Raw genomic sequence first — 24,818 nt, forward strand, 5'->3', positions numbered from 1 at the left:
TCTTCCTCAGTATTTCGTTTGTATTCGATAAAAATCTGTACTGTAGGTGCATTCTGCAAATATCTATTGGATACCTAAGTACATAGTATTTGTTCATCGTACTGGATGTCTGCATACTTTATCAACTACTAGTTCTATTCAGGAAAAACATAAATTACTGCAAAGGTAGTAAAAAATTTTATATTTCTATATTACAAGTAATCTTTTAATTTAAGCAATCTTTTAATTATAGTTTATTTAATAATAGAATAAACCAAGACTGTGAAGCAAAATGTTTGGATCTAGTTTTGGTAAATGAAAAAAACAAAACAAAAAAACCCCCCAACAACAACAACAACAACAACAAACACACCCTTAATGTTAAAAGTTTCTCACCACACTTGGAGTGCCAGTGGCCAGTGCTCCGTTTGGCCATTTTAGAGAAAGCGATCTGCATCTGTGCCCACATTTAGTGAGTTTTTTGTTTAGAAAAACTGTGTTTAGTGCTTTCAGACAAGCTGAACTCAAATAGGCCGGGAAATGAACGACTTTTAAAGGTTCTGGAAAAGTACTCTAGGACACCACTAGAGGGAGAAAGACCCAAATGAATGAATCAGAAGGCACAAATGTGCACTGGGGCTCCAGATTTGTAAGACTTTAGTGGCACTAGATTTGTCCTGATGAAATTAACCTTCACTGTAAGTGAATAAATCATGACCAAGAATTTCTACTTTATATTATCTTAGATGTGTAACGTTGGATGTCAATGACACTTGCCCCTAAATCCTCAAAGATTTGGAAACACTCTCAAATATCTTTGGATATTTATGTTAATAATGTATTTATTTTAATCAATGCCATTTATCAACAGATCACTCTAAAATATGGCGAGGCAAACATTTTGTCCATTTGGCTTCCATTAGGAGAGTCGACTTTTACATTTAAAAGCAAAGGAACTAACTTTCTGAAACCCATCGTAATACGTTTGAATGTTCTCACTGCGGCAAATACTTGACAAGCTTTTTCTAGGTCAGGCTTTGATTAAAACGGAAACAAGTTCAGGTTTGTTCTGGTTGGTCAGGTTGCATAAATGCTGAAAATGTGGTGTCAAGCAGCTTGAGAGTTTGCTTTTTAAATTCACCTTTCAATATAAAGAATGTTTCAAAAAGAACTTTTTCAAAAGGAGCGCGTGCACAGGCTAAATGAGAAGATTCAGCCATTTGTTCAAGGTTAAGCTTTTTGAGTCTGGAAATGATGTAACGTCTACACTACTCCATACTACACAATATAACCATCACACTAGAGCTGAGCTGGAACATCTCTAAAAGTAAATAAAATAAATAAAACAAAATACATTAAAAGTATCGTCATGTCCCTGGTAAAGCTCGTCTGTTTCTGCTCCGTCAAACTTGCAGGGTGCTGACGATTCTTTAGTACCTATTTGAACAGGAACATTTTGAAAGTTTTAGGAAATCTAATAAAACTGTGGAATATTAAGAATCAGAAATTTCAATAGAAATCTGGAGATTTATTCATCAGAAATTTTAATGTTGCATGATCCACAACCAACTATTCATTTATTGGTTGAATATTTGACCAGCGGAATTAAAACCAGGGAAACTGGCAAGCTTAGCTCAGAGAAAATTATTTTCATATAAGAAAATATTTCAGTATGTCAATTAACCAATCAATGATGAAATTAAATAGATTACTCTATTCTATTGTAATTCAATGTGGCAGCTGAATCAGGATTATGAAAGGTTGTGTGAATGCAAAACCTAGTTTTATGGGTAGCAGATGAAACCAAAGGTGGAAATGGTCCGAGATAATTGTCTCAAATCAGTTTTGGGACACATACAGAACCCTGTCTGTTTTGTTTTGTACTTACATGAAATACATTGAATTTGTGTACACACGTTTTCCTATGAGGAGTATTACAAAAATGTCAAAATTGTTGGAATTATCAGTGGAGAAGAATATAGTCAGACGTTGATTTATCGTGTAATCGTTAGCTTGATTTTTCAAGATAATCAGATGATTTTCCCGCACTGGCAGTGTCTCGATCCCAAACAGACAGCCAGTGCAGTAAAAACTGCTGTGTTGATAAAATGAAGGTGGTCATACGAAATATTGTTGGAGAACGACACTGTCAAACTTATTTCCATGTGTGTTTGCACATATTTGAATAAACTGCTGCAGGTATTTCTAGTTTTCTTAGTAAAATGTAAAGAAATGAGGGGTGGCTTTTGCACAGCACTGTACTGTATCAACAGATGCAGACTAAATAACACAAGATTTCAGCAAAGTTTCATTTTGTTTAGAAACTAAAATGTTTCAGTTTTTGTGTCTGTTGTTTTTAATAAACATGAGCAAACTACAAAAACTTGATTTGGCATCATTTCACATAGAGTGCTTCAAGTTATTAGACCACTACCCGGTGTAAGTTTTATGTCACAGTTACATTAAATTAACAGTACCGGTAATTACCAAAATCATTTTTAAAAAATCCTAATGCTCCAATATGTTGAAGCTCTTAAATTGAAATATTTTTAATACCAACATGAAATAGTTATCCATGAACTTTAAATTGTTTTACAAAAAACAATGATGCCATATTACAGTTATTTACTTTCATTCCTGAACATAAAAATTGTTTTAGCGGCTGAATGTTACGCTTGAATGTTTTCTGTGTATAAAAATGTGAATTCAATTTGGTAAATACAGTAAATCTTTTAAAGAAGTTTTTAAAATGTTTTTTTTTTTTTTCATCACAAGAGATCTAATGTGTGATGCACTGCACAAAAGTTCATGAAAGTTATGACCATGAATTTACAGGACAGAAGTTCATATTATCCTCCTAAGACCCGAACTCTTTCATGGCATGCATTTTTAATTTTTCTTTGCTATTTGGGCTGATTGGGACCTGATGAATGTAAAAACAAAGAATTACCAGATTTTTTTGACCTAATTTTTGTTTCTGAGAAAAATGAGAGCCACATATGAGGACATTCATTTTAAACTTTGATAGAACAGTGGCAGTAGAATGTCCTCGTAAGTGGATATCAGGCCCTTGTAGAGCAAAATTAGGTATTTTGGTCTAGACATCCCAAAATGTGATGTCCACATATGTGGACGCCAGGTCCTAGGAGGTTAAAATAAAGAATTGACAAGTTTCTCAGAGTGAGCTTTGTCACAGCTGATTTGTGTGTGTTATTAAGAGGGCTTTGAATAATCTTTATTTTGTATACACACAGTATGTTACGTATATAAAGACTCCCAAAATATAACCGTTCTATTCCAAGGCGTTAATAAAAGCATTTTAGAGATGACTGTGAAAAATGAGAACAATAATTAGCTTTTGAACTATTAAATCATTGCTATTATATTTTTTGTGGCATTTTACCGTAATCTCTTTTTCCTCTGAAACCTTATGGGCATTGTCTATTTGCTCAAAACCAACCAAACTATCTTTTTATTCATGCGACTGTGCTTTAAACTGAACTGATATATATCTATAAACAAGATAAATCATCATCATCATAAAAAAAGCTAACATTGGATAACACCTGTAGTGCCCTCATCTCTCCAACAGATGCTCCCCTAATGCCATCCTCCCCAGCTCCCCTTAGAAACGAGGCAAAAATAGATAATCCACCTTTTATATTGTAGATACATTTATATAATCATTTTTTGTTTTTGTTTTCTTTTTTACAATGGAATTGCTCCGTCATACAAGATGACTGAAAAAAAAAAGCACACAATACACTCAATAAACCAAACCTATAGAACATATGATTGTCACTTACTTGCGAGTCACACAAAAAGTACATACCGCGAATAAATAATCTACAGAAATATGTACAATATGCACAACAAGAAATTCAATGGAAGTGCAAATAAAGCTTTGGATCCCTGCACAGGAAATAAGGTAAGCAAATGTGAGCCAGCTGTCCCCAACATACAGTATGAAGCAATAGTCATCCGAAAGTCATAAATTTACAGGACATTTAGTAACATTTAGGCTTTGAGCTCCTGCATTTAATGACTTTTAATAATGAACTGCGTGAAACAAAAATCTGAGAGATTAAAATGGACACATTACATTATGTACAGCGTATCGCATTCCAAGGAAAACTGGAGTGTTTTCAGTGCTTGTCGTCCAATGCGGATCAAGGCAACAACCACGGGACTACAGGCAGAGACGGAGAAAAGTAGGGATCCAGAGAGAAGGCTGCTCACTGCAGAGGATTTAAAAAAAAACAAAAAAAAAACTCATTGCACCTCTGCTGGCTTCCTTAGCTTGTAGTGACTGAAACATTCTGTGATATTTAACACTGTACAACTCTGCTAACTTTCCCATCTAGATCGAGAAGAAGAAGAGGGAAGAGAGCTGGTCAAAGGAGGTCATGTGTGCACGTCACTCTTGTCGGGTCGGTAACACACACTCTTAGCATAATGCACACATGTGAGCTGAGTTGTCTGTAATGTCCCGAATTAAGAAGTCCTGCTGGGTGCGGTAGCTCCAAGTTACCCAGAGTTCAAGTACTCCAGTGCCACTTCATAGCAAAATTTGTATTGGTCCTAGCAGGAAAGAAGAAACAGACAGAGGCATTAGAGATGTGCAGGAGTTGGCCTGAGAAGCAGAGGGTCATTTTGTAATATACAGTATGTCTAGGTGGGAATATTACCACTCCCAGGGTCTCCTAAGTCATAAATGAATACCACAAGCCCTCTGGGGATTTTTGCTATTCCCAAAGGGCCTGTTGTTTGTTTGATAATCATACCATTTAAATCCTATAACTCTGACAAAACATCAATGGGACTTTAAAGTCGAGGCTTTCGGCACATTAAATAATCTCAGTTCTGCACCAGACTGAAACTAATAAATAACTGACATCTTCAAGGGGATGAGAAGGTATTGACTTTATTGCTTTACTGCTTGTTACTATGGAATACGTGTCACAGATGCAGATATATGGACCCCTAATCGTGCGATCACCATCTTCACAATCTTCAGCGGCAGAGGAAACTAACTGTCAGATACTACTTCTTCATAAAAGTTGCAACAAGCAGCAGCATAACGCATCACTTCCTCTTCCACTGGCGGAAAACGTTTAAATAAATATGAGTTGATTTAATATGGTCCGGAGCTGAGTGTTTCTAGTGTGTCCTCTTGATTTTTGATTCCTGATTTTTGATGTTTTCTGTGACGAAGGTTTCAAAGCTGTATTAATATAAGTGAATTTTGACATCTTGCCACAGTTTATGTTGAGAGTTGTCAAACATATGACTCACGGGCCCAGAAGTAGCCATTCAAATGATCCAAGACAGCCCACTAGCTAGCTTTGCAAAATGAGGAAGTTAAAATTACAGAGCGGGTCTGCTGGAGGTTTTTTCATGTAAAAGGGAGTTTTTCCTTCCCGCTGTCACTGCCAAGGGCTTGCTCATAGGGAGTCATCTTATTGCTGAGGGATATCTGTATTATTGTAGAGTCTTTACCTTACAATATAAAGGGCCTTGAGGCGACTGTTGTTATTTGACGCTATATAAACAAAACTGAATTGAATTCATTGATGCACGCATTACAGAGAGGAGGCATCAGATGAAAAGTTCAAAATAGTTAGTTATTGAAGTCATAAGTAAGTAAAATACTTTTGCTCTTTAGTTCCAAAATACCATACGTAAAGGTCCACTGTCAGTTGTAATGCACAAGTGAAAGGCCCCAGGACACACAAACTGGGAAATATCAGGAAGGGAGTAAAGCCAAATGAAATATGTGAAGGTAACACTGCTGTGTTGACACCATGTAGTTAAGGCAGTAACTGAAAGAAGCTTTTTTAATTACTTTTTTGTGACATTAATGGGTTTAAATTCCTGGTGTCATTCGTACAAAACAACGGACAGCGCACAAGAGAGGTGAAGAAGAGAGTGCAGGCAGAGTGGAGTGGGTGGAGATGAATATCAGGGGTGATTTTTGACAGAAGGGTAGCAGCAAGAGTGAAAGGGAAGGTTTACGAGGTAGTAGTGAGACCTGCTATGATGTGTGGTTTGGAGATGGTGGTGCTGACATGAAGACAGGAGGATGAACTGGCAGAGCTATAGATGTTGCTATTTTTATTGGAAGTGACCAGAACAGACAAGTTTAGAAAAGAGTACGTCAGAGGCGGCACAGGTTGAGTGTTTTGGAGACCAAGTTAGACAGCCAAGGCTGAGATGGTTTGGACGTGCAGAAAGACAATATGTTGTTCACTCTGCTTCTTCAGCCATTATACCTAGATTGTTGTAGATTCCCAACTGGTACTGTGAGAAACTTAAAACAATACTCTGATTTATGAAGACTGCATTTTTTCAGCTCCTGCAGTGTCCCTCACCAGTAGGTCCACCATGTTGGGCTTATTATTCCTCAGTGTCTTGACAGCGTGGAAAACATCCACAGAGCGCTGGTGCTGAAGCATCTCACACACAATGCTGATGGCACAGAATGTCCCACTGCGGCCACCTCCATTCCTATGGTTGTGAGAGAAAATTTAAATATTCAAAATTTCAATGTCATCCAAGAAGAGTTCAAAAAGAAAGCTAAAGCTGACACTAAAGGCTCACAAAGGGCTGAGGTGTGTTTTGATGCAGTGAAGGCTTTCAGTCAGTAGGTGGAGATGTTTCATTTTTAATACCAGCAGGGAATGAAGTTGGAAACTTACAGACAGTGGACCACAGTGCGTCCTTCTCCCCCGTCGTACTCCTCCTGCCACTTATCCACCTGTCGAATGAGCTTGAGGAAGGAGCGTTTGGACATGGGCGTGTCTCTGTACATGGGCCAACCCAGGAACTGGAACTGCTGCACCATCCGGTAGCCATCCTGAGGCTAGAGGGGGGGGGAAGGACAACGGTTATCCCAGGTTAATACACATATGTAGGGGGGAGGGAGTTAATCGCTGTTGTATAAAGATGCAATCAGACTGTAAAGATGCAGCAAGGGTGAAGCTAAGCTTCATCAGAGGCTGGATAGAGATGGTTAAAGGGCGCAAGGAGTCGCTGAAGAGATAAGCGTGCAGATAAGACAGGGTGATAGATGAGCACAGTTGCTGCTCGAGACAGATAGTTAAGCAATCTAGGATACAGACACTCTAAATCACACTCAGACATATCGATCAATAACACTTGTCCGCGATCATGTGTGATTAGCTTGTAGTGCACTTAACATGCTGTAGGTGCCCTCTGCCGGCCAGAGGATGTTACAGCACGTTAATATGAGGAGCGATTATTGACAACAGAGAGCAGGCTGTTGGGATAAACAGCTTACACAGGTGACTGCAGGTGATGCCGGCATGGGTCAGGTGCCTGTCTGTGCAGTGATGTCTGGTAGCTCAAAGTTAAAGGGTCAGTACACGCCATGTTGTGAGATATCTCCCTTTGAGGGTTCTCTCACGATTCCAGCAAAATGCAAGTGAACTAGATTTGTGATACTTATTTAAATCATTTAAAAAAACAAACATCGTTTTAGCTTAAATTTCACATGAGTTATTTCTTTATTAGAAATGATTTAAATATGAAAGGTTCTCCCTAGGGGCTCACTTCAAAATAAATCTAGGGTGTCACAGGATGATACAAGAGACACAAAATAAAAGCAAATGTATTTCTTTTTATGATTTTTCTGACTCATTGCATGAAATAATTTATCCTCTTTTGGCCACTTCAAAAATGATGCAAAGGAAACTGTCACCTTTAAAAAAAAAAAAGTTGCACATTGTGCTGCGGATACGTTAGATTCCACTTATAAGAAGTATGTGTTGGTAGTTTTTGTTCAGCATCGCCGTGTTCTTGTTCGACCCAAAATGTGTTAATTGACGGGAAAACCTGTTTTCTGCTTCTTCTTTTTTTTAACTACATGTGACAATTTTCTCAAGCTGTCTAAGAGACAATTAACTTGTGCCAATCACACCTCCATCCAGTCAACTGGTGCAGTGGCATAGTTAAAGAGCACAATGACTCTGCCTCTGCACAGCTTGAACGGACAGGCCGACGTATGAGTGGGACGTGTGAGGTGTGCAGTCACAGAATAAATTGGCTTCACAGCAGGGAAGACAAACAAGTTTCAAAAGTTACAAATAAATGGGCAGCAAAGCAGAAAAAAACAAAACAAAAAAACCAACTACATGTCAGGCTGATCACACAGAATGCTTTTCTAGTTTGTAGCATGTCCATTTTGTGTTACCGTACCCGAGCCGCATTGTAGATCCGGAATATTCTGCTGATGATGTCCTCTTCCAGATCAGCGGAGACAAACTCCACCTGGATGGGTCCGTGGCGGTGGACTCCGTTTTCTGGCCAGTACTGTGGGCACAACTAAACCAAATAGGCATATACACATACACACACACACGCGCACACACATATAGAGAAATGCATGTACACCAGGACGCAGACAAATCAACAAAGGGAAACACAAGAAAAGGGAAGATGACTTATTAGTTTCAGATCCAAACTATACTGACTAAAGACGGTGACTCTGATGTCAGCTCCTTTTATACACTTGCAAAAAAAAATTAAGTCTGAAGGCAAAGTGACACAGTACAATAGGCAGTCAAAAGAGGTGAATTCATTCAATACAAAGTACTTTTCTTTTTAAAATTGAACATTGAACTTTTTTTAAAAAATTTGAGAACATTCAATACAAAAAATATTTTTTTTGATATTGCAGAAACTAAACACAGGTGTTCTCCAAGTATGGGAGCTTTCCCCTAATCAACTAACCCTTTGTTCAACAAATCCAACTGAAATTTCTCAAAATCTTTGGGTAATTCTTTTCCCCCTCTTTAGAAAACATGCACATTCTTTGTTCCTTAAAAGCAGTTTAAAAAAATTGATTCATGTCTAAGATGAAAAATGTCATCAAAGGCAAGATCATCAAAAGATTGATTGATGGAAAGATAATTCATTGGCTGTATTTTTGATGAAAGAAATGTATTGTTCCTGTCCTTTTTCTGGTATATTCCTACAGCCCAAGTGGCTAAAGATTTCACACCAACAAACTTGACAAATTTCATCTTCAGCAAAATTATTCCATCCTTTTAACATACATCATTTCCAGCCAAATAAACTTTATATGTTTAGGCTGAAGCTGCAAGAGACAGTTAAAAAGGTCTGTGGCCACACCCATTTCCCCTCAAGGCTGTCTCCTTGGGTAGTTTTGTACCACTTTTAGTGCTGACACTGCTTTTAAATCACTCTGCGGATGTCTTGTTCTAAATAGCTGCACTTGCTTGTCTACAACATGTCTGGATCTCCACCAGTGGGTCAAAATAGTCACCCTTCAACTTTTATTTATTTTTGGGGAAGAGAACAAAGTTATAGGCTGGGAAATCTGGCAAGTAGGGTGGATGTAGAGTGAAGATTTGTTGCTGTGGCCTTTTCAATGCAATGTGAGTGGACCAACAGTGTCATGCTAGCACTGCTGCGGCATAGAGTGCCCTTAAATCATCTCCCTTCTCACATGCCCTTCTCTGACCCTAGGGAGGCATTTATGGTAAACAGCCCTTCATATGTAAACTCTGACTTGATGCTCAATCTTTAGGCGAAGACATTTATTCTCTTCGCTTCATTCTCTGAAAACCGCTGTTTGGCATCTGGGGCATAGTCAGAAATCCAGCTCTTATCAGAAGTGATTGTGGACACAAATGTTTGGTCCGCTTGACACAGAAGACTGGTCTCTACACAAATTTAAGATCTGTGGTAAAATTGCAGATGCAAACAAGCAAGTGGGTGTCGGAGCAGGACTTTGATGGGATGATAAAGATACCAATCGTCCTGGAGGCTGTGCAGGGTTTCATAAGCAGTTGACCCTGAACAAGAGATGAGTCAAATTTGGAATGGGCATGGACTTTCTGATCTCTTATTGTAAAATAACAAATTACAAGCTTTTGCAGTGTCAGATGGACAAAGCAATGCTACCTTGGGTTTTGCAGTAAAAGACTGATTAATCAATATTCAATCAATAGATTGTTTCAAATAAACACTAATCAGCAGTTAACTCTAATTACAAGTCTTAAGCGGCAGTTATCAATATTAAGACTGCCTGGTCTTGTGCACTGTGCAGAAACCCCCTAGGAGAGCCTCGTAAAAGCAGTAAAAACCCCTCCATTTCCGATCCTTTATGAGAGAAAGCCCAGTTAAGAACTTGCGCCTGTGGAGCCAGTCGCCAGCCTCAGAGCTCTAAATCAGACAAATGGAAGCTTACACACAGATGGACACGTCTCACGTTGACAGACATGTCATGTCACAAATGCATGCCACAGTCATAAACAATCAAGGGGGAGAAAAAAGGGACCATCTTGGAGAAATGCAAATAACAGACCTCAACACGGGAATGCAGACGGACACGGAAATATTCGCTTACTTTGTGTCTCTTACACACAAAAGCAGAAGCACATATACTGTCTGTGTGGCAGCTTAAGCACCGCTTTCCGCCTTCCTTTTAGAGCCCATCAAAACTTGACAAATTCAACAGATGCAAAAACAAAGATGTTGATGGAGAAGATGGTAAACCTCCGTCGCCTTCATCTACTCCTCAACCTCCACCCACCCCCTTCCTACCTTCCCACCTGCGCTGCTTTCTTGGCTTGCTGATGGGCTTGGCTACAGTGAGAATATTGAATGAAAGGCCTTTTCTATCCAGCCAGTCAGCCAGTCACCTAGGGAAAGGGGATTTGGATGGGGAGAGCAGCCTGGCTTCAGGCTTTGATCCCCGGGTGTTATGACAGAGCCTCGGGCTGAGAAATCTGGAGTCTCTTCCACAGGCCTTCTTTTCTTCGTCTACTTTTACAGCAAGTCCTATTCCTTCCACTCTGCAGTATATACCTTATTTCAAGCATAATCAGTATTCATACAAATATATAGTTTCTCTAACATAGATACATCCCTCGGGGTTTCCCTGGGTTTGTGAAATGTAATCATTCAATCGGTTCCCATCAATGTCCTTTTTGCAACTTTTAGAAAAAAAACTGTCATGAAAGAACTCATGTCTCATTTGTTTGTGAGTACAATTCTTGCAGTATCCCCTTCAGGATTTCATGTGCACGCTATTTATTTAAGCAAATGTACTGGGTCGGGTTTACCTGTGCTGGGTCGACATCATTGAGCATTACTATGGATGTGCAGTGGTAGTCCAGCACCAATCTCCAGAAGTCCTTTACTGTGTTTGGCAATGGGTGCTGTGTCACTATGAATGCAGAAGGCTGCTTGTAACTCTGGAAGGAGGGAAGAAGAAGAAAAAGAAAGAGCTGATGCTGAATAGACCAAGTGCATGCTTTTGTGCAACACTGTCAAGAATAAAACCATTTCTAAAACGACCTCCATCTCTCAACCAGACTTCCTGCTGAGAACAGTTTTCTAATGGAGATTCCATGTCTAGGGAGATTATTTTAGGACAGAGCACTTTTAATGTGGTTTCTGGCTCCCAAATGTAGCCCAGTGGGGACTGAGACAATCCTGTACCTGAAAGGTCACCTGCTCAATCCCAGCAAGAGCCAAAAAGTCCATCAGCGAGCATGTGCCTTGTCAAGGTGTTCTTTGTTAGGTCCCTTTAAGAATTTCTAGACATAGCATTTTCGATTGTTTCCTTTGATGTTTCTTAGATACCGACAGATAAGTGCTTAATTAGAAGTGACAGCGATGCAGAGATGTTGTGAAGTCTTAATTCTGTGGCAGAAGCTCTTAACTCAAGTAAGTCCTAGGTGGCTGCAGTCCAAGTTAAAAGTCTCAATGAGTAAATTTCAAGTCAAGATTGCAAGACTTAAATCTGAATTTTGACTTACTATATCTTTATAAAAATTAGCAACATTTAAAAGTCACATAAAAATCAGCATTGTATAGCAGGCTGAAATACCAACATGTCGTAGGTCTTACGGCTACGAAAAAAAGCAAAATACCTGCTTTCAAATCAACAACATTTTAAGGTTCCAATACACAAATACAGGCAGCTGCAGTTTCACCACCTTGTGATTCAGTGCTGCTTTACTACTTTAAAATTAAAGCGATGAAATCAGCAAGATGATCTGAACCAGCATGCAAGCAGACAGACTTTAAAGTGTAAAATGTTTGACCCTTACATCCATCAGAGCGGCATTGATGTAATTGGAGCTTTCGCCATCGATGGTGATCAAGAAGGGAAGGCAGCGGTCCGGAGGCAGGACGTCCATGCAGCGGTTCTTCTCGTGGTTCCTAGGCAGCAGGGCGATGCTGCAGTCTTCCACCCGCAGCGTGGGAGTCACCATATTGAGTGTCTTTGAGATTGAAGCAGAATTACATGGTGTCATACTGACGCAGGAAGGTAGGCACTTGGGTTTTGAGTGCGCTAATTATCTCCCGATATGGTAATTAACAATGCGATTCTTTGATCAGTTACATTAGCGATAGCTCCGACTCCCCTGAAGTGACTGGGATAAAACTTGGGGTGGCGCATTTCATATAACTATATATTAGATGCATCACCTATTTATATAAAGTACGTTTATGCACAGAATTTGTTTAAAGCAGCCTCGCGCTTCAGATAATGTGTCATCATGAATTTGCACATACTGTATGTCTAATTACGTTAAATAGCTCCTCACCCTGAACTCCTCTTTAATGGGGCTGGAGTTGGTCTGTGGGTCCAGGCGGTTCATGTCGTAGTAGACGGAGCGGAGCTGACTCGCAGGAATGGTGGTGTCGCCACAGAGACATGCCTCCAAAATGGCATCATGGATGAAGACATACTGCTCCTGAAAAAAACAGCATCCTCATTGCGCATCCATCAGACATCTATGACTTATGACAGAAGACAAGCTCCCCCCCCAAAAGAGAAAGTTTTCTTTTATTTTTTATTCCTACCACTGCTATAAGCAGAAATATGTGAGCCAGGGTTTTCCTCTGTTTTTGCTAGAAAAATTCAGTGACCTTTCCATGACCTTACTGGGATTATGCTTTACCCCCACGGCAGTTTCTGTGTCTAATATTTGTCATTGTCTTTGTTCAAAGGTTACAATACATATTTTTGCATTTTTTTGGTACACAGCTTATTTAATTCTCTTATAAAACCCAGAATTGTATTACATTTTCAAAAACCTTAAAATATTTAGAAGTCTAGCAGAAAATATTTTCATGAATGACTTGACCTTTTCCATGTTTTTTTAGGATTCTATGAAACCTCAGTGAACTTATCAAGGTTAGGATTTCCTCATGAGTATTGCTATCATCGTCACAGGAAGGTTAATGGTTGAGTTCTTATATAAAAACAAAAACAAGCAAACAAACAAAACCCAACACCCACTGTGCTCAATAGCGTGCGGTCTGAAACATAAAATCGTAACACATTTCCTCCTCCTCAGTCAGTCACTCAAGCAGTGGACATGGCGACACAGCTTGAAGCTTGATGCAAATCTATTCTGAAGTGACATTTCCAGCTGACACTTCCTTGTCACTTTGTACCAAAATCCACGCACATGCACAGGGGTCAGATTTACAGATTGAAAGAGGAACATGTGTTGCCATTTGTTAAGTCTAAAGCAGAACGTGAAATGTTGACCTCAGAGTTTGACTATCCCTGCCTGGGTCAGTAAGACCAGCTCTATCAATCCGCAGATTGATAGAGCTTATCTGAGCTCATAATACGTAAACAACAACAAAGCATTTCATTTCCGTGGTTAAATTAAAGTATGGTAGGATGGTGGCGTGTGGCCGCGGGGCTGAGGAGCTGTGCCAACCAGCCAGAACACCTGTGAGGGAAAATAGACACATACACAGAATTTGAAGGTCACTGAACTTGAGGAGAGTGACTCAGGGTGAGCAGCCTTTGGTCTCCAGTTGCTCAAATCCCAATCCAGACGTCAGCGATGAAACATTTGCCCATTAAATCCAATGACGCTTGTGATTTAAAGGGAATTACGGTGAAATGATGCATTCACCGAGACTATGGACACCTCCAGATGGCCGGTGTTCAGGAAAGCACAGAGTCTTTCGGTTGTCCGCATCAGCGTAAAACTACAGGATGAGCTGGGGATGTTTTGAAACCATCAATATGAGCCAAATCCTCAACACTCTAAACCCTTTTATTACAGCGCGTATTGCCAAGCACTTGTGTTTACCACTTGGAGAAATAGTTAGGGTGTGCACTCCAGTAAACGTCCTTTGTGAGAAATTATCATTAAAAATGTAACAGTAGTGCAAATGGTAACAATAAAATCCACACTCCTAGACATAAATATGCCAGCTTTGAATATGAATATAATTCAAATAATATTAAAAGCAAACTAAAACAAGTAGAGCACTTGCTTAACATCAGATTATGTTAATTATTTGGATTGTTTAATTACATAATGAACATATCTTTGTTTGAGAAAAATGTTACACTTGAACTGGCACTTGAAAGTGAATGACAGGAAAATATGTCTGTGAAGGTTCTCAGTCAATGACAGGAAAATATGTCTGTGAAGGTTCTCAGTCAATGACAGGAAAACATTAAACTACCATATTATACAGCATTTACAAAAATAATGAGCATCATCAGTCACTGGGAAAATGCTTAAAAACCTCTTGTGGATCACCTAAGCTGCAGAATTAACGACTAATAAATGACAGGCGATGATTTATTTGTTCCAAATATAAAACATGCTTTTAATGACACTGCTTCTGGCTGGTATGAATTCTCAGCATTTGTTCAGGACCAGAGAAGCAGGGGGCTCAATCTAAGAATTATTTATTGATTCTAGTTAATCACTTTTGAGGACCAAAACCTGTCAAGCTGCAGTCCTGCAGTTCTGTATTTTACTGATGTCTCTGTGGGGAACTGTTTAAACCAGTCGTACAGTACCTCAGTCTGAACCATGTTGACCCTCCGTGAACGCAGCTCCCTCACACAGTTGTAAATGTCCACCACGCCCTCTCTCTCCGCCATGTCCAGCATGATGTCAATGACGATGAAGCAGCCTGTCCGACCGGCTCCAGCGCTGCGGACAGACACGGATTTTTATTCATGAGTAGTGAGGTTTTTTTTTTTTTTGCTTTAAGTTTAAAGAAATATAACTTTTATGAGGTGGAATAAGATTAAATGATTTCCCTAACAATAAAAAGTTGAGCACACTAGGGTTTCACATCAACAGCTTTACTTGATCTGTTGCCAACATTAAGAGTGCCCAGAGGTCACTTATGTTTCAAATTGGCTATTTAATGCAGTGATTACCAAGCACCACAGGGAGACCAGCTCAACTAAATTAAAAAAAATTAAATTACAATTTAATTAAAGAATTAAGTGGACCTGAACAAGTTGAAGCAGCAAAGCTAACATTAGGTTTAGGTGGCATGTAGCTAATAGGGATGCCTAAATTACTAAAAACAGATAAAAAACAAACTAAATAGCTATGTATGGAATAGTAACAGCAAAAACTGTTGGCTAACAATGTGGACAAATCACTGAAACTTCTAAAATATACCTAGTTGAAACACTGTTTCACTATTAGCTAAATGTAACTAGTTTAAAATGCTAGCTAAAACGAATTAAAACAATGAAGGTTATTGTAAAAATGGGGCCACCAGTTGAACATAAGCTAAAATTATGGATTAACAGTTGCTAACAAAATGAATAAATGATTACTGGCTGAACATAATGGATAAAAAGGTAATTTCATAATAATAAATGTATATCTGTTTGTGAATGATGGAAAAATAATGGGAATTGTTAGCTTGCTAACTTGCTATCAAAGCTTGTAAATATGATAAATGGTAAACAGAAGGGGTTTGTGTGCTCACCTGACAAGGATTGTTGGAAACCACTAATTTATGTAATGTTACATTACGATTTATGTTTTAGCAGTTATTACGATCCCATAATTGTGACCTACACTGTAGTGTACATTAAGCCCAATACACAGTACAGTAGAGGTGAATCAAATTTTGCTTGTTGCGTACACAGTACTATAAACACCAAAAATGGCAAATGATATTTAAAAACCTTAACAACACAACATCTTTCCATGGATACTGTCCCAGTTACTAATACCTAGTTACCTACTACACAGGTTTTGGGGACTAGTTCTTGGATTAAAAGACTGAATGAAAACTTAAGTAACATACCAGCCATGAGGCAGTACTTAGCTATATATATGTAACTTCTGCATTGAGCCGCTATTAGTCTAATGGCTATTGTATAAAAATACGCAAATCACAAAAATAGGTACACACGGGTTAGAGCTAAAACACAAGTATCAACAAGAGTTCTTCGTCTGAGTGCACACCAACCTGCAGTGAACCACCATGGGTCCGGCATTGGTCAGGGTCTTGGACTTGACTCTTCTAATAAACCCCAGAAGGCCGGTGGCGTGATATGGCACACCGTGGTCCGGCCAGCCAGTGAAGTGAAACTGTCGGATTTCCCGGATCTCATGAGCTCCTCTCTGAGGAATACAGTTTAAGCACACAAAGCAAAAGAGAATGTAATGAGAAGAACATGGATGTGTGAAGTCTTTCTAAAGTAAATACGGGTTGAATTGAATATCAACACATTCTTCATCAAGATCCAAGAAAGTTTGTACAAAGTTTAATCTAGCGATGAATAGGATGTTTAAGTCCAGTGTAGCCATGTGTCTTCACCTACTGTAGCAGCTATCTGTCATGCTGATATTAGACAATATGCACTGCATTAGTTATCTGGGCACTTTGCATGTACCATAAAGAACAGTATATTCCTCTATGTTATATTGGTATGTGTGTTTATTCTTTGAATGGATATTGCCTGAAGATTTTATAAAATGTCATAGTAGAATGTAACAATTAGGAGTTGTTATATGGTATAAACAATAGTTAAAGAGAGAAATCGAGAGTTACAAATGATTCTATTAGGTTATATTAGGTTAGGTTGCATATTAATATATGTTAAACATCCATCCATCTATTTAATAAACATTGTCATAAAGTGCTAGAGAAGCCTTATATATGTCCTTCTCCAGCTATTCAGGTAGGAAAGCTACATCTGAAAAGTTATGACTGTATTTATAACTGGAAAAAAGTGTTTAAAAGGTTGAAGTGTACCTTCTCTACAGCAAAGGTCCTGATGACATACTCTGACAGCAGCTCAGTCTCTATCAGTGTCACCTTGATGTCTCTGTAGATCTCCGTATCATCAGGCCAGTACTTACAGCACTTCACCTGAGAGTGACAAAACCAAGTGTTTGACAACATCCTCACAAGCTGTATGCTAACTGCAATGAATTTATATTCACAATGCTTCACGGCACACATTCATATTAGAATTTCTGCAAGTTGCCAGGCCATCATTTTTTCCAATAAAGATAATTGTCACATAACATTAGCCCCCATTTGCCACCTGATATTTCAGCATTTTGAAGCATTTCTTTCAAATCAAAATGAGATTTGCTTCATATTAGTTTCGGCCCCCGGTCAAGGATCTGCTGTAAATGGGAATCTTATGTATCGATGGGAGAGTTCATTCGCACGTTATTGCTTTTTCATTCTCATGTCGATAATGTGAAAATGAGTCTAAAGGTGGACTGTGCAAAAACCTGGAACAGAACAGTGTAGGTGCAATGGGGGTGTGTGATTTCTCCACCTTAAAAAATTGACTACCAGTGTGGTGAAATAGGATAAAACATAAAAAAAAAAAAATTGTGTACAACAATTAAATGAGGGAAATATAATGACAATCCAATATTGATATGAAATAATAAACCCTGAGCTGTTTAAAACAGATTTCCCAACAGAAATCTAAAACACCCCACTGGAAATATTACTTGTATTAGGTATCATAAGAGCGCAAAATTAACCCCCCCCCCCCTTCCCAATTAAACTGTTGATACAGAGGGAAGTAAGGCTGGTAATAGAGATTGAGATCACGGAGGTATATCAGAGAATGATCATTTTTGATGAGGTATAAATGCGACATCAGCCACAAGTAGATTCAATTTTCATTCCTGGCGTCTATGCGCTGATTACGAATGAAATGAGATTTTGGTTTGTGAAATGACACAGACAGAGGGGGACTTGGAGGTCCCTCTCTCTGACACCCCTGATGACTAATCCCTGATGACAATCACAAATCCACCGTCCGCTTCCAGCCAGATTGAGTTAGGCAAAAGCCATTACCTTATTAGATCAATCTACCAGGCGCCTAGTTTGGGGGGGAATTAGCCTTTGGGCTAAAATATGCCAGCATAGACACAGATGTTCTTTTGTGCGGGCACACTTATGAGCAAGTGACGAGCGTGCACAGGTCTTACACGTCGTCACTCATATGGATAGAGTGTATAGAAAAGAAGCACATGGAGCATCACCTCATCACACACATCAGCACGCTGACTTCCAAACCAAATCTCTCGTACATTAAAGTGTGCCGAGCACCGCCCCCCTGTCTGAAACCAGCGGGAGAGAGGCTGCGTGTGCTTCTGTGTGTGTGTGTGTGCCAGGATTTCCCAGAGTTCATCAGTGACTGTGCCGAGCAGATGGCCCACTGTGATACGGTGGAGTGATTTTATAGGGCCCTCTGTGGAGCTACCGTCACTGTGACCAACTGTGCCTACCGCCCGCCATTGGACAAGGATCATATAACAGACGGTTTGAGGGCCGGGGCCCGCCGAGTACGGCACAGAAGCTAAGCAGGTGTAGAGAAGGTGCGGGGTGGGGTGGGCTGGACTCCGCTACTGTAGAGGAAAGGCCTAATGAGGTACCTAGAGATGGGGCTATGAATCATTATCAGCTCTGCTACATTTAAGCCCCACCAAAAATGCACATCAGCAAAATCAAGGTGCGCCTCTTTTTAAAGGGCTTTCAGTGTATTTAAAATTCTTAGAGAAAAATCCCGTGGCAGTCAAAGCATTACACTGTACGTTAAGACCTTCATTTTCTCTTGATTATAACCTAACCAGGAGGAACTAAAGTGCGAGTTAAGTGGAACAAATTAGGACTGAAGCAGGGCTCTGGGTTTTTTTCCCCCCCTGAGGCAGGCTACATGCTGTAGTGAACAAGAAAAGTCAAGGCTTTACCATTAGTTTGAACATTATGAACTGTCCTCACTACTCAATAACAGTCCTCTTTTGTCCAGTGAGGACAGCATTAAGAGATGTTTCTGCTCGGAGGAGCCTGGAAGGAGCTGGCGGCTTCAGCGGAGTCTAATCTCCTGTTATAGAGCCACTGAGATGAAACAGTAGTCAGACGCCTGGATGCCTCTCTGGTAATGAAGGCCATCAATCAGTTTCTTCTCACTTCTCACTGATCAGATAGATGGAAAAAAGAGCTGGCGGCACACGAGTCCCATGCCTCACTAAGTCAGCGCGTGCGTGCACACAAACATCTGGGGACTGATGTTCAAAGATAATAACAAAAGGTGTCTCAGTTTGCCTTGAAATACAATCAGGCTGTTAGTCGACTGGGGGCAAGGTAATCTTATTTGAGATGTGCAGTTCAAGTGAACGTGTCATAAATACTCACCCTGCCCACTTCCACCAGGTTGGTCACCATGACGATAGCTGCAGTGTTCTCCTGCCAGACCATCCTCCAGAAATCAAATACCGTCTCCTGCATGGGGCCTAGGAGAGACAGAGAGGAAATTACATTTTACAAATATTTTTTCCCCCCAAACCTACCTTAAATATCTTACAATAGCTTCACACAAGTATTGGGGTGTTGAGGCTTCAGTCAGGTTTTATTGCAGTCTAGCTCTTTCCCTTAGCTACTAACAAATGTCTGTGGGCTTCAACGCATGTTACACATTAACAGTACCCTTTAAAAAACTACAAATTTGGCATCTTGTAAACACATCTGATTAATCTGGTTAATCCAAAAACACGTTAATGCATAACCTTCAGTGGTTCATATATGAGCAATAATCAGTTGCATATTATTGCTATTATTAGTGGTATGTTGGCTCTTATTACTCGATAAAGTGCACTTACTACTTTTATTTTGCATGGCCATATTCCTAAACCACGAGGCCATTACCTAAGAGTTTTCCCCTCCTAATTACTGCAGAATAAGTCTTAGGCTACAGAATTATTTATGAGCGAGCCTCACTTTAGACTGCAAGACACAGAGTTATTTTAGGGTTATTTGGATAATATTAACACTTGCAGTTTGCCATTTTGTTATATAAGAACAGACTGTTCAGAGAAAGGACTTGTAGCATTACCACCTTACAGGCACAAAACTTTGTAACTATCAATGATTAGTATGCAGGAGGGTCACTAGGGTAAACGCTTAGATAATAGTCCAGTAGTTGTAGAATATGGTAGTGCAGAATAAAGCATTTGTAAGTGTTTTCTAATGACTAACAGGGGACAAATGAACTCTAATATGCATTCTAACAGGTAAGCAGCAGATTGTAAATTTGTGTACCTTAAAACAACTACCTAAGTTTCCATGTCTCCAAGTTTATTTTCATATTTATTAGTGGAAGAATTTGTTTGCCACAATGGACTATCTATCACTAAATTTGGTAATGCGCTTTACTGCTGACGTGCATGCTGTGGGTAATGTTTTCTCATCAGTAATGTCAGCTTCTTCCTCAGATTAACTTCCAAACATAAATTTGGTGGTATTACTGATATATTGGAACAAGAGAGTTTACAGGGCATTTTCTCCAACATTTTCACTTCACGGATCTAGCGCTGAAAGACGTGTCAGGTATAATTTATTCATGGTGCTTCTACATCAGATTCATCACATAGTGCTTACTCTACAACACACAGCTTAAACACGGATGAAAACGAGAAAGGAAAATGAATCACAAATTTAAATATGAGCCCAACGGCTGCTGTTCTCCGTGCGTCCGCACATGCGTGTGTATGGCAAAGCTCAAAGTAATTACCACTACATCTCATATGTTCAACACCAACCTTTCCACCGAACCGGACCCAAATGTGTCTGGTGAACATCAAAATAAATGAGCAGAGAGCCAGTCAATGCCTCCAATATTTAAAACTTCACTGAGCAATAATTGTGGGCTGAATTTAATTATTATTCTGGTTAATTAAAATTATTAATATTAGTTTTAATCAAGCACCAAGTAGAAAAAAAATTACTTCTGACAAATTAATTAGTGAATGCAAATCTCTACAACTGTGCATTCTCCCGAGTTGGCCCGAATTACCTGGAGACATAACAAATTATGCAGACACACACAGGCACAAGCTAAGACAAAACATGGCAGATACACAAGCTGCTGGCGTTTTCTTCGTTGCCATTTATGTGGCAGGTAAATTTAATAAACCTTAGGCCACTGAAACCTGTAAAAACTCAAGTCATGAAAAAGAAAGAAAAAAAAAAAAGAGAAAGTTTTCCTCAGGAAAGCACAAAGTACGCACCGCGACTCAGCATCTTGTAGAACAACCTTTATCAGCAATTAGTAAAATAGTAAATCTGTATGGCTTTGTAAGTCTCTCACATCATTATGGAGGAATTTTCACAACATTGCTTCAGTTCACTGAGGTTTGAGGTCATTTGTTTATGCACAGCTCTCTTACAACATTTGGACTTTGGCTGGACAATTGCAACACCTTGGTTCTGTTGTAGATATGCTGCGATACTTGGGATCATTGTCCTGTTCCCAAAACTCTCAGATGGCCTCACATTTGACTATCCGGTCGTTAAGTCTGACGTCACTAGCCGTGTCTGGGCCTAAACTCCGCTGCAGGTCCATATATCAAACGATCACTATGGCATTACTGAGAGTTGAAAAACTGTCTAAAGTCTTTCATCTTTAATAAAATGATCAGTGTTCTGCTCTACCAGATGTAACAATTGAGTTTAACATCCAGGCATCCATGAAAACGGAATTTATGACATTTAACGGAGTTAGAAGTTAGCAGGAAGTTAGCTCGCTAGCTTCTATCTAAATACAATATAGCATGACCTGACTGCGGGGTTTTGGAAACAAATGAAAACGTACAGCTCTGTTATCACTTCCAGCATAAATGAAGACAGAAAACTAAACAGCAGTGACGTTTGTAGGGTTACTTAAGTTTGGCTAGCTGGTATATAATGATGTGCTACGTGACCGCTAGCGACACAGCTATGTTAGCATAATATAAACAAGCTAACTTTTTTCCACTCAATAAAAGTTAACGTGAGTGTTCTCGGTGGTCAGGAACAAATGTAATCGCATGGCAGGATGCTGTAAAAAGACCAAACTTCAGCCAGGAGAACAACTGAGATAATCCATCCACAATACGAGGTTAGTCATTCATATACCGCTGCATGGGCTGGGCTGTAGTTACATCCTAAGGTTTTAAAAACTGAGCTTAAATAAATGATTAGCGGTAATAAAAGCCGAGGGAGGTCAACAGTGATCACTGACTGTTTTAGGAGCTTTTTGAGATTAAATAGAAGAAGATACAAAACATTAAACATGTTAACAACACAAAAGCCATATTAAACGCAGACTACTTTAGGCCCGGAAGTAGGATTCGTCACGTCATCACTTAACGACTGAATAGAATATTTTACTAAACAGAACAGTTCATGGTTGACTCAGTGACTTCCGGGTGCCTAGGACCCTGTGGCTGCAAAACAAACCCAAATCATCACCCCTCCACCACCGTGCTTGATGATGGGTATGGGGCATTTATGCCAATATGCTGTATTTGAGTTTCTCCAAACATGGTGTGGTGCATCATGACCAAACATCTCCATTTTGGTTTCATCTGTTTAAAGAAAGTTTTTCCACAACTTCTTCAGCTGTAACTTTATAAACATTAGCCATGTTGCTCTAGAGCAGGGGTAGGCAACTCCAGGCCTCGAGTGCCGGTGTCCTGCAGGTTTTAGATCTGTCCTTGATCCACCAGATGATTCAAATTGCTAAATTACCTCCTCAACATGTCTTGAAGTTCTCCGGAGGCCTGGTAACGAACTAATCATTTGATTCAGGTGTGTTGACCCAGGGTGATATCTAAAACCTGCAGGACACCGGCACTCGAGGCCTGGAGTTGCCTACCCCTGCTCTAGAGAGAATTCATGAAGTGCATTTGATTAGCAGCACCTGGCTGCTACTTACATTCTCAATTCCTATGGAAGCATAAGGATACACTTGATTGTCATGCAAATTTGAACAACTGTTATCCAGTTAGGAAACAAGGATACTTTGACCTGTGATGCGCCCTAAAGGTATCTTAAGGAACACATAAAAGTTTTAGCATATTGTTGGTTACTCGGGAAGCACATTGCACCTCATTTCACTTTAGTAGTAAATTAAAGAGTCTAGCCCATGACACAACACCTTGGTTAATCAGAGGACTTTGTACACCAGATAAGGTGAGCAGTACAAAGTGGAAAAAATGAAAAAGTCATTGGGGAAATTTGTGTTGTGGGTTATGCAGATGACTTTCACCTGGGAAAGTAGGGTTCAGATCCCCTATGCAACCAAAAGCATTATTTTTAGTGTGTATAAAGAACATGTGCATGGCCTTGAAGGGAGAGGATAGTAGCAGGAAAAAGGTTTCCCATTTAAAAAAAAATCTCACTTTTTGGATTTATGCCATCTGCAGCTGTAAGCACTAGATCACTAGGACACCCAGGGAAAGATCTATATAAAAAGTAGTAACAACAACAAAGGTGGGCATGAAGAGAGTTGTTCTGGCTACTGCATAGCTATATGGGCTTTAGTATCTGGCTTGAGTGCCATGATCATAAAACCACTAACTACACAATTAAAAGAAATGAACAACAATTTGGGAAACCTTAATGAAGAACTAAAGTGCTAGAATAAAAATGAAATCATTACGGGCTAAAATAGAATGTAGTATAAAAACACATTTGAATATATCATATTGTATTGTTACTAATTTGTTTTGCCTTAGTATGAGGAGCTGCAGCAGTTCCTGGATCCTATCATTGTGCTGTTTGTGCTTCTTATTGACTTACGCCTTCTGCAACAACCTAATTTCCCTCAGGACATCAACAAAGTGTCATCACCATTTTATTCACTTGATTGATCAAGCCATGTTTGATCTGCTTAGTGGGGTGCCTAAACACATCCTCACTGTCATGCATTTAATTGTGCAATATTGTTTGACAGAGTTTAAAAACATCTATTTCTAAAAGCAGATAAATTAAATTAAAAAGACACTTTAAAGAAATGAAAAACAAAAAATGATTCAAAACCAACCATCATTTCTGCAAACACATTTCCATCCTGTTTGTGCTTTTACAGTAAAAATACAAATAGCATCTATCTCAACTAGACAGCTAGAGAGTTGGAACAAGGCTACTCCATAACTTCCATCTGTATTCCCCTACTTCCTGTGGTTTGCATGTGGTGGTATATCTCGATTTAACTGTAGGACTTCGGTTTCCGTCTCTACGATAACTACCCAACCTGATTGAGCCACCCACTCCGCTACCTCCCACACTTGTCCCTGAGGAAAGATGCACATTGCTGAGAAGTTTGAGAGAGGAAGAATGAGAAGCAGGACAGCTGGTGTGTAGGACTTCAGTAACACAATACTACTTGGCATTATATGATAAACCATCCAATGGGAGGCTCCTGCCAAGCTTAAGCCAACCAATTTATGCTTTGTTGTGAATGCAGAGATGGAGAATGGGTACAGATAGCTTCCTGGACTGTAACTTGATGACACCCGTGAGGAAGTGAGTGTGCTTCTTGATAAGTAGATATACAAGAACAAAGGAATCGCTAACACAGTTGATTTGACAACTTTCACACAGAACGGCTTCAAATGTTGAGGAAAGAATTTATTTTAGACTCATTGGTTTCTTAACCAATCTCCATTGAAAAATAGCATGCTTTTAAAATTCTAGATTTCTGCTGCTGTAAGCTGACATGTGCCACTGCAGTCAATGAGCTGTAA

General features: G+C 39.5%; 1 protein-coding gene across 6 annotated transcripts in view; it reads right to left on the reverse strand.

Annotated features, from left to right (window-relative positions):
* Positions 1 to 2,805: 2,805 nt before the first annotated feature.
* The window catches only part of LOC146497420 (receptor-type tyrosine-protein phosphatase mu), a 162,039-nt gene continuing 140,026 nt past the window's right edge, over positions 2,806 to 24,818 (reverse strand). For 3 of the 6 annotated variants that reach the window (XM_085140122.1, XM_085140121.1, XM_085140116.1), the window contains 11 exons: positions 19,447 to 19,544; positions 17,035 to 17,151; positions 16,246 to 16,400; positions 14,822 to 14,957; positions 12,585 to 12,734; positions 12,084 to 12,257; positions 11,091 to 11,222; positions 8,197 to 8,322; positions 6,678 to 6,841; positions 6,351 to 6,486; positions 2,807 to 4,560 (listed from right to left, as the gene is read on the reverse strand). In XM_085140122.1, coding sequence (XP_084996248.1) covers positions 4,507 to 4,560; positions 6,351 to 6,486; positions 6,678 to 6,841; positions 8,197 to 8,322; positions 11,091 to 11,222; positions 12,084 to 12,257; positions 12,585 to 12,734; positions 14,822 to 14,957; positions 16,246 to 16,400; positions 17,035 to 17,151; positions 19,447 to 19,544 — 1,442 coding nt within the window. In that variant the 3' untranslated portion in view covers positions 2,807 to 4,506. Of the gene's footprint in view, positions 4,561 to 6,350; positions 6,487 to 6,677; positions 6,842 to 8,196; positions 8,323 to 11,090; positions 11,223 to 12,083; positions 12,258 to 12,584; positions 12,735 to 14,821; positions 14,958 to 16,245; positions 16,401 to 17,034; positions 17,152 to 19,446; positions 19,545 to 24,818 lie in introns of all 6 variants that reach the window. The other 3 variants (XM_085140119.1, XM_085140117.1, XM_085140118.1) reach the window with 3 other exon arrangements.

Source organism: Neolamprologus multifasciatus, chromosome 18, assembly GCF_963576455.1.
Source record: "Neolamprologus multifasciatus chromosome 18, fNeoMul1.2, whole genome shotgun sequence".
Classification (NCBI taxonomy): Eukaryota; Metazoa; Chordata; class Actinopteri; order Cichliformes; family Cichlidae; genus Neolamprologus; species Neolamprologus multifasciatus.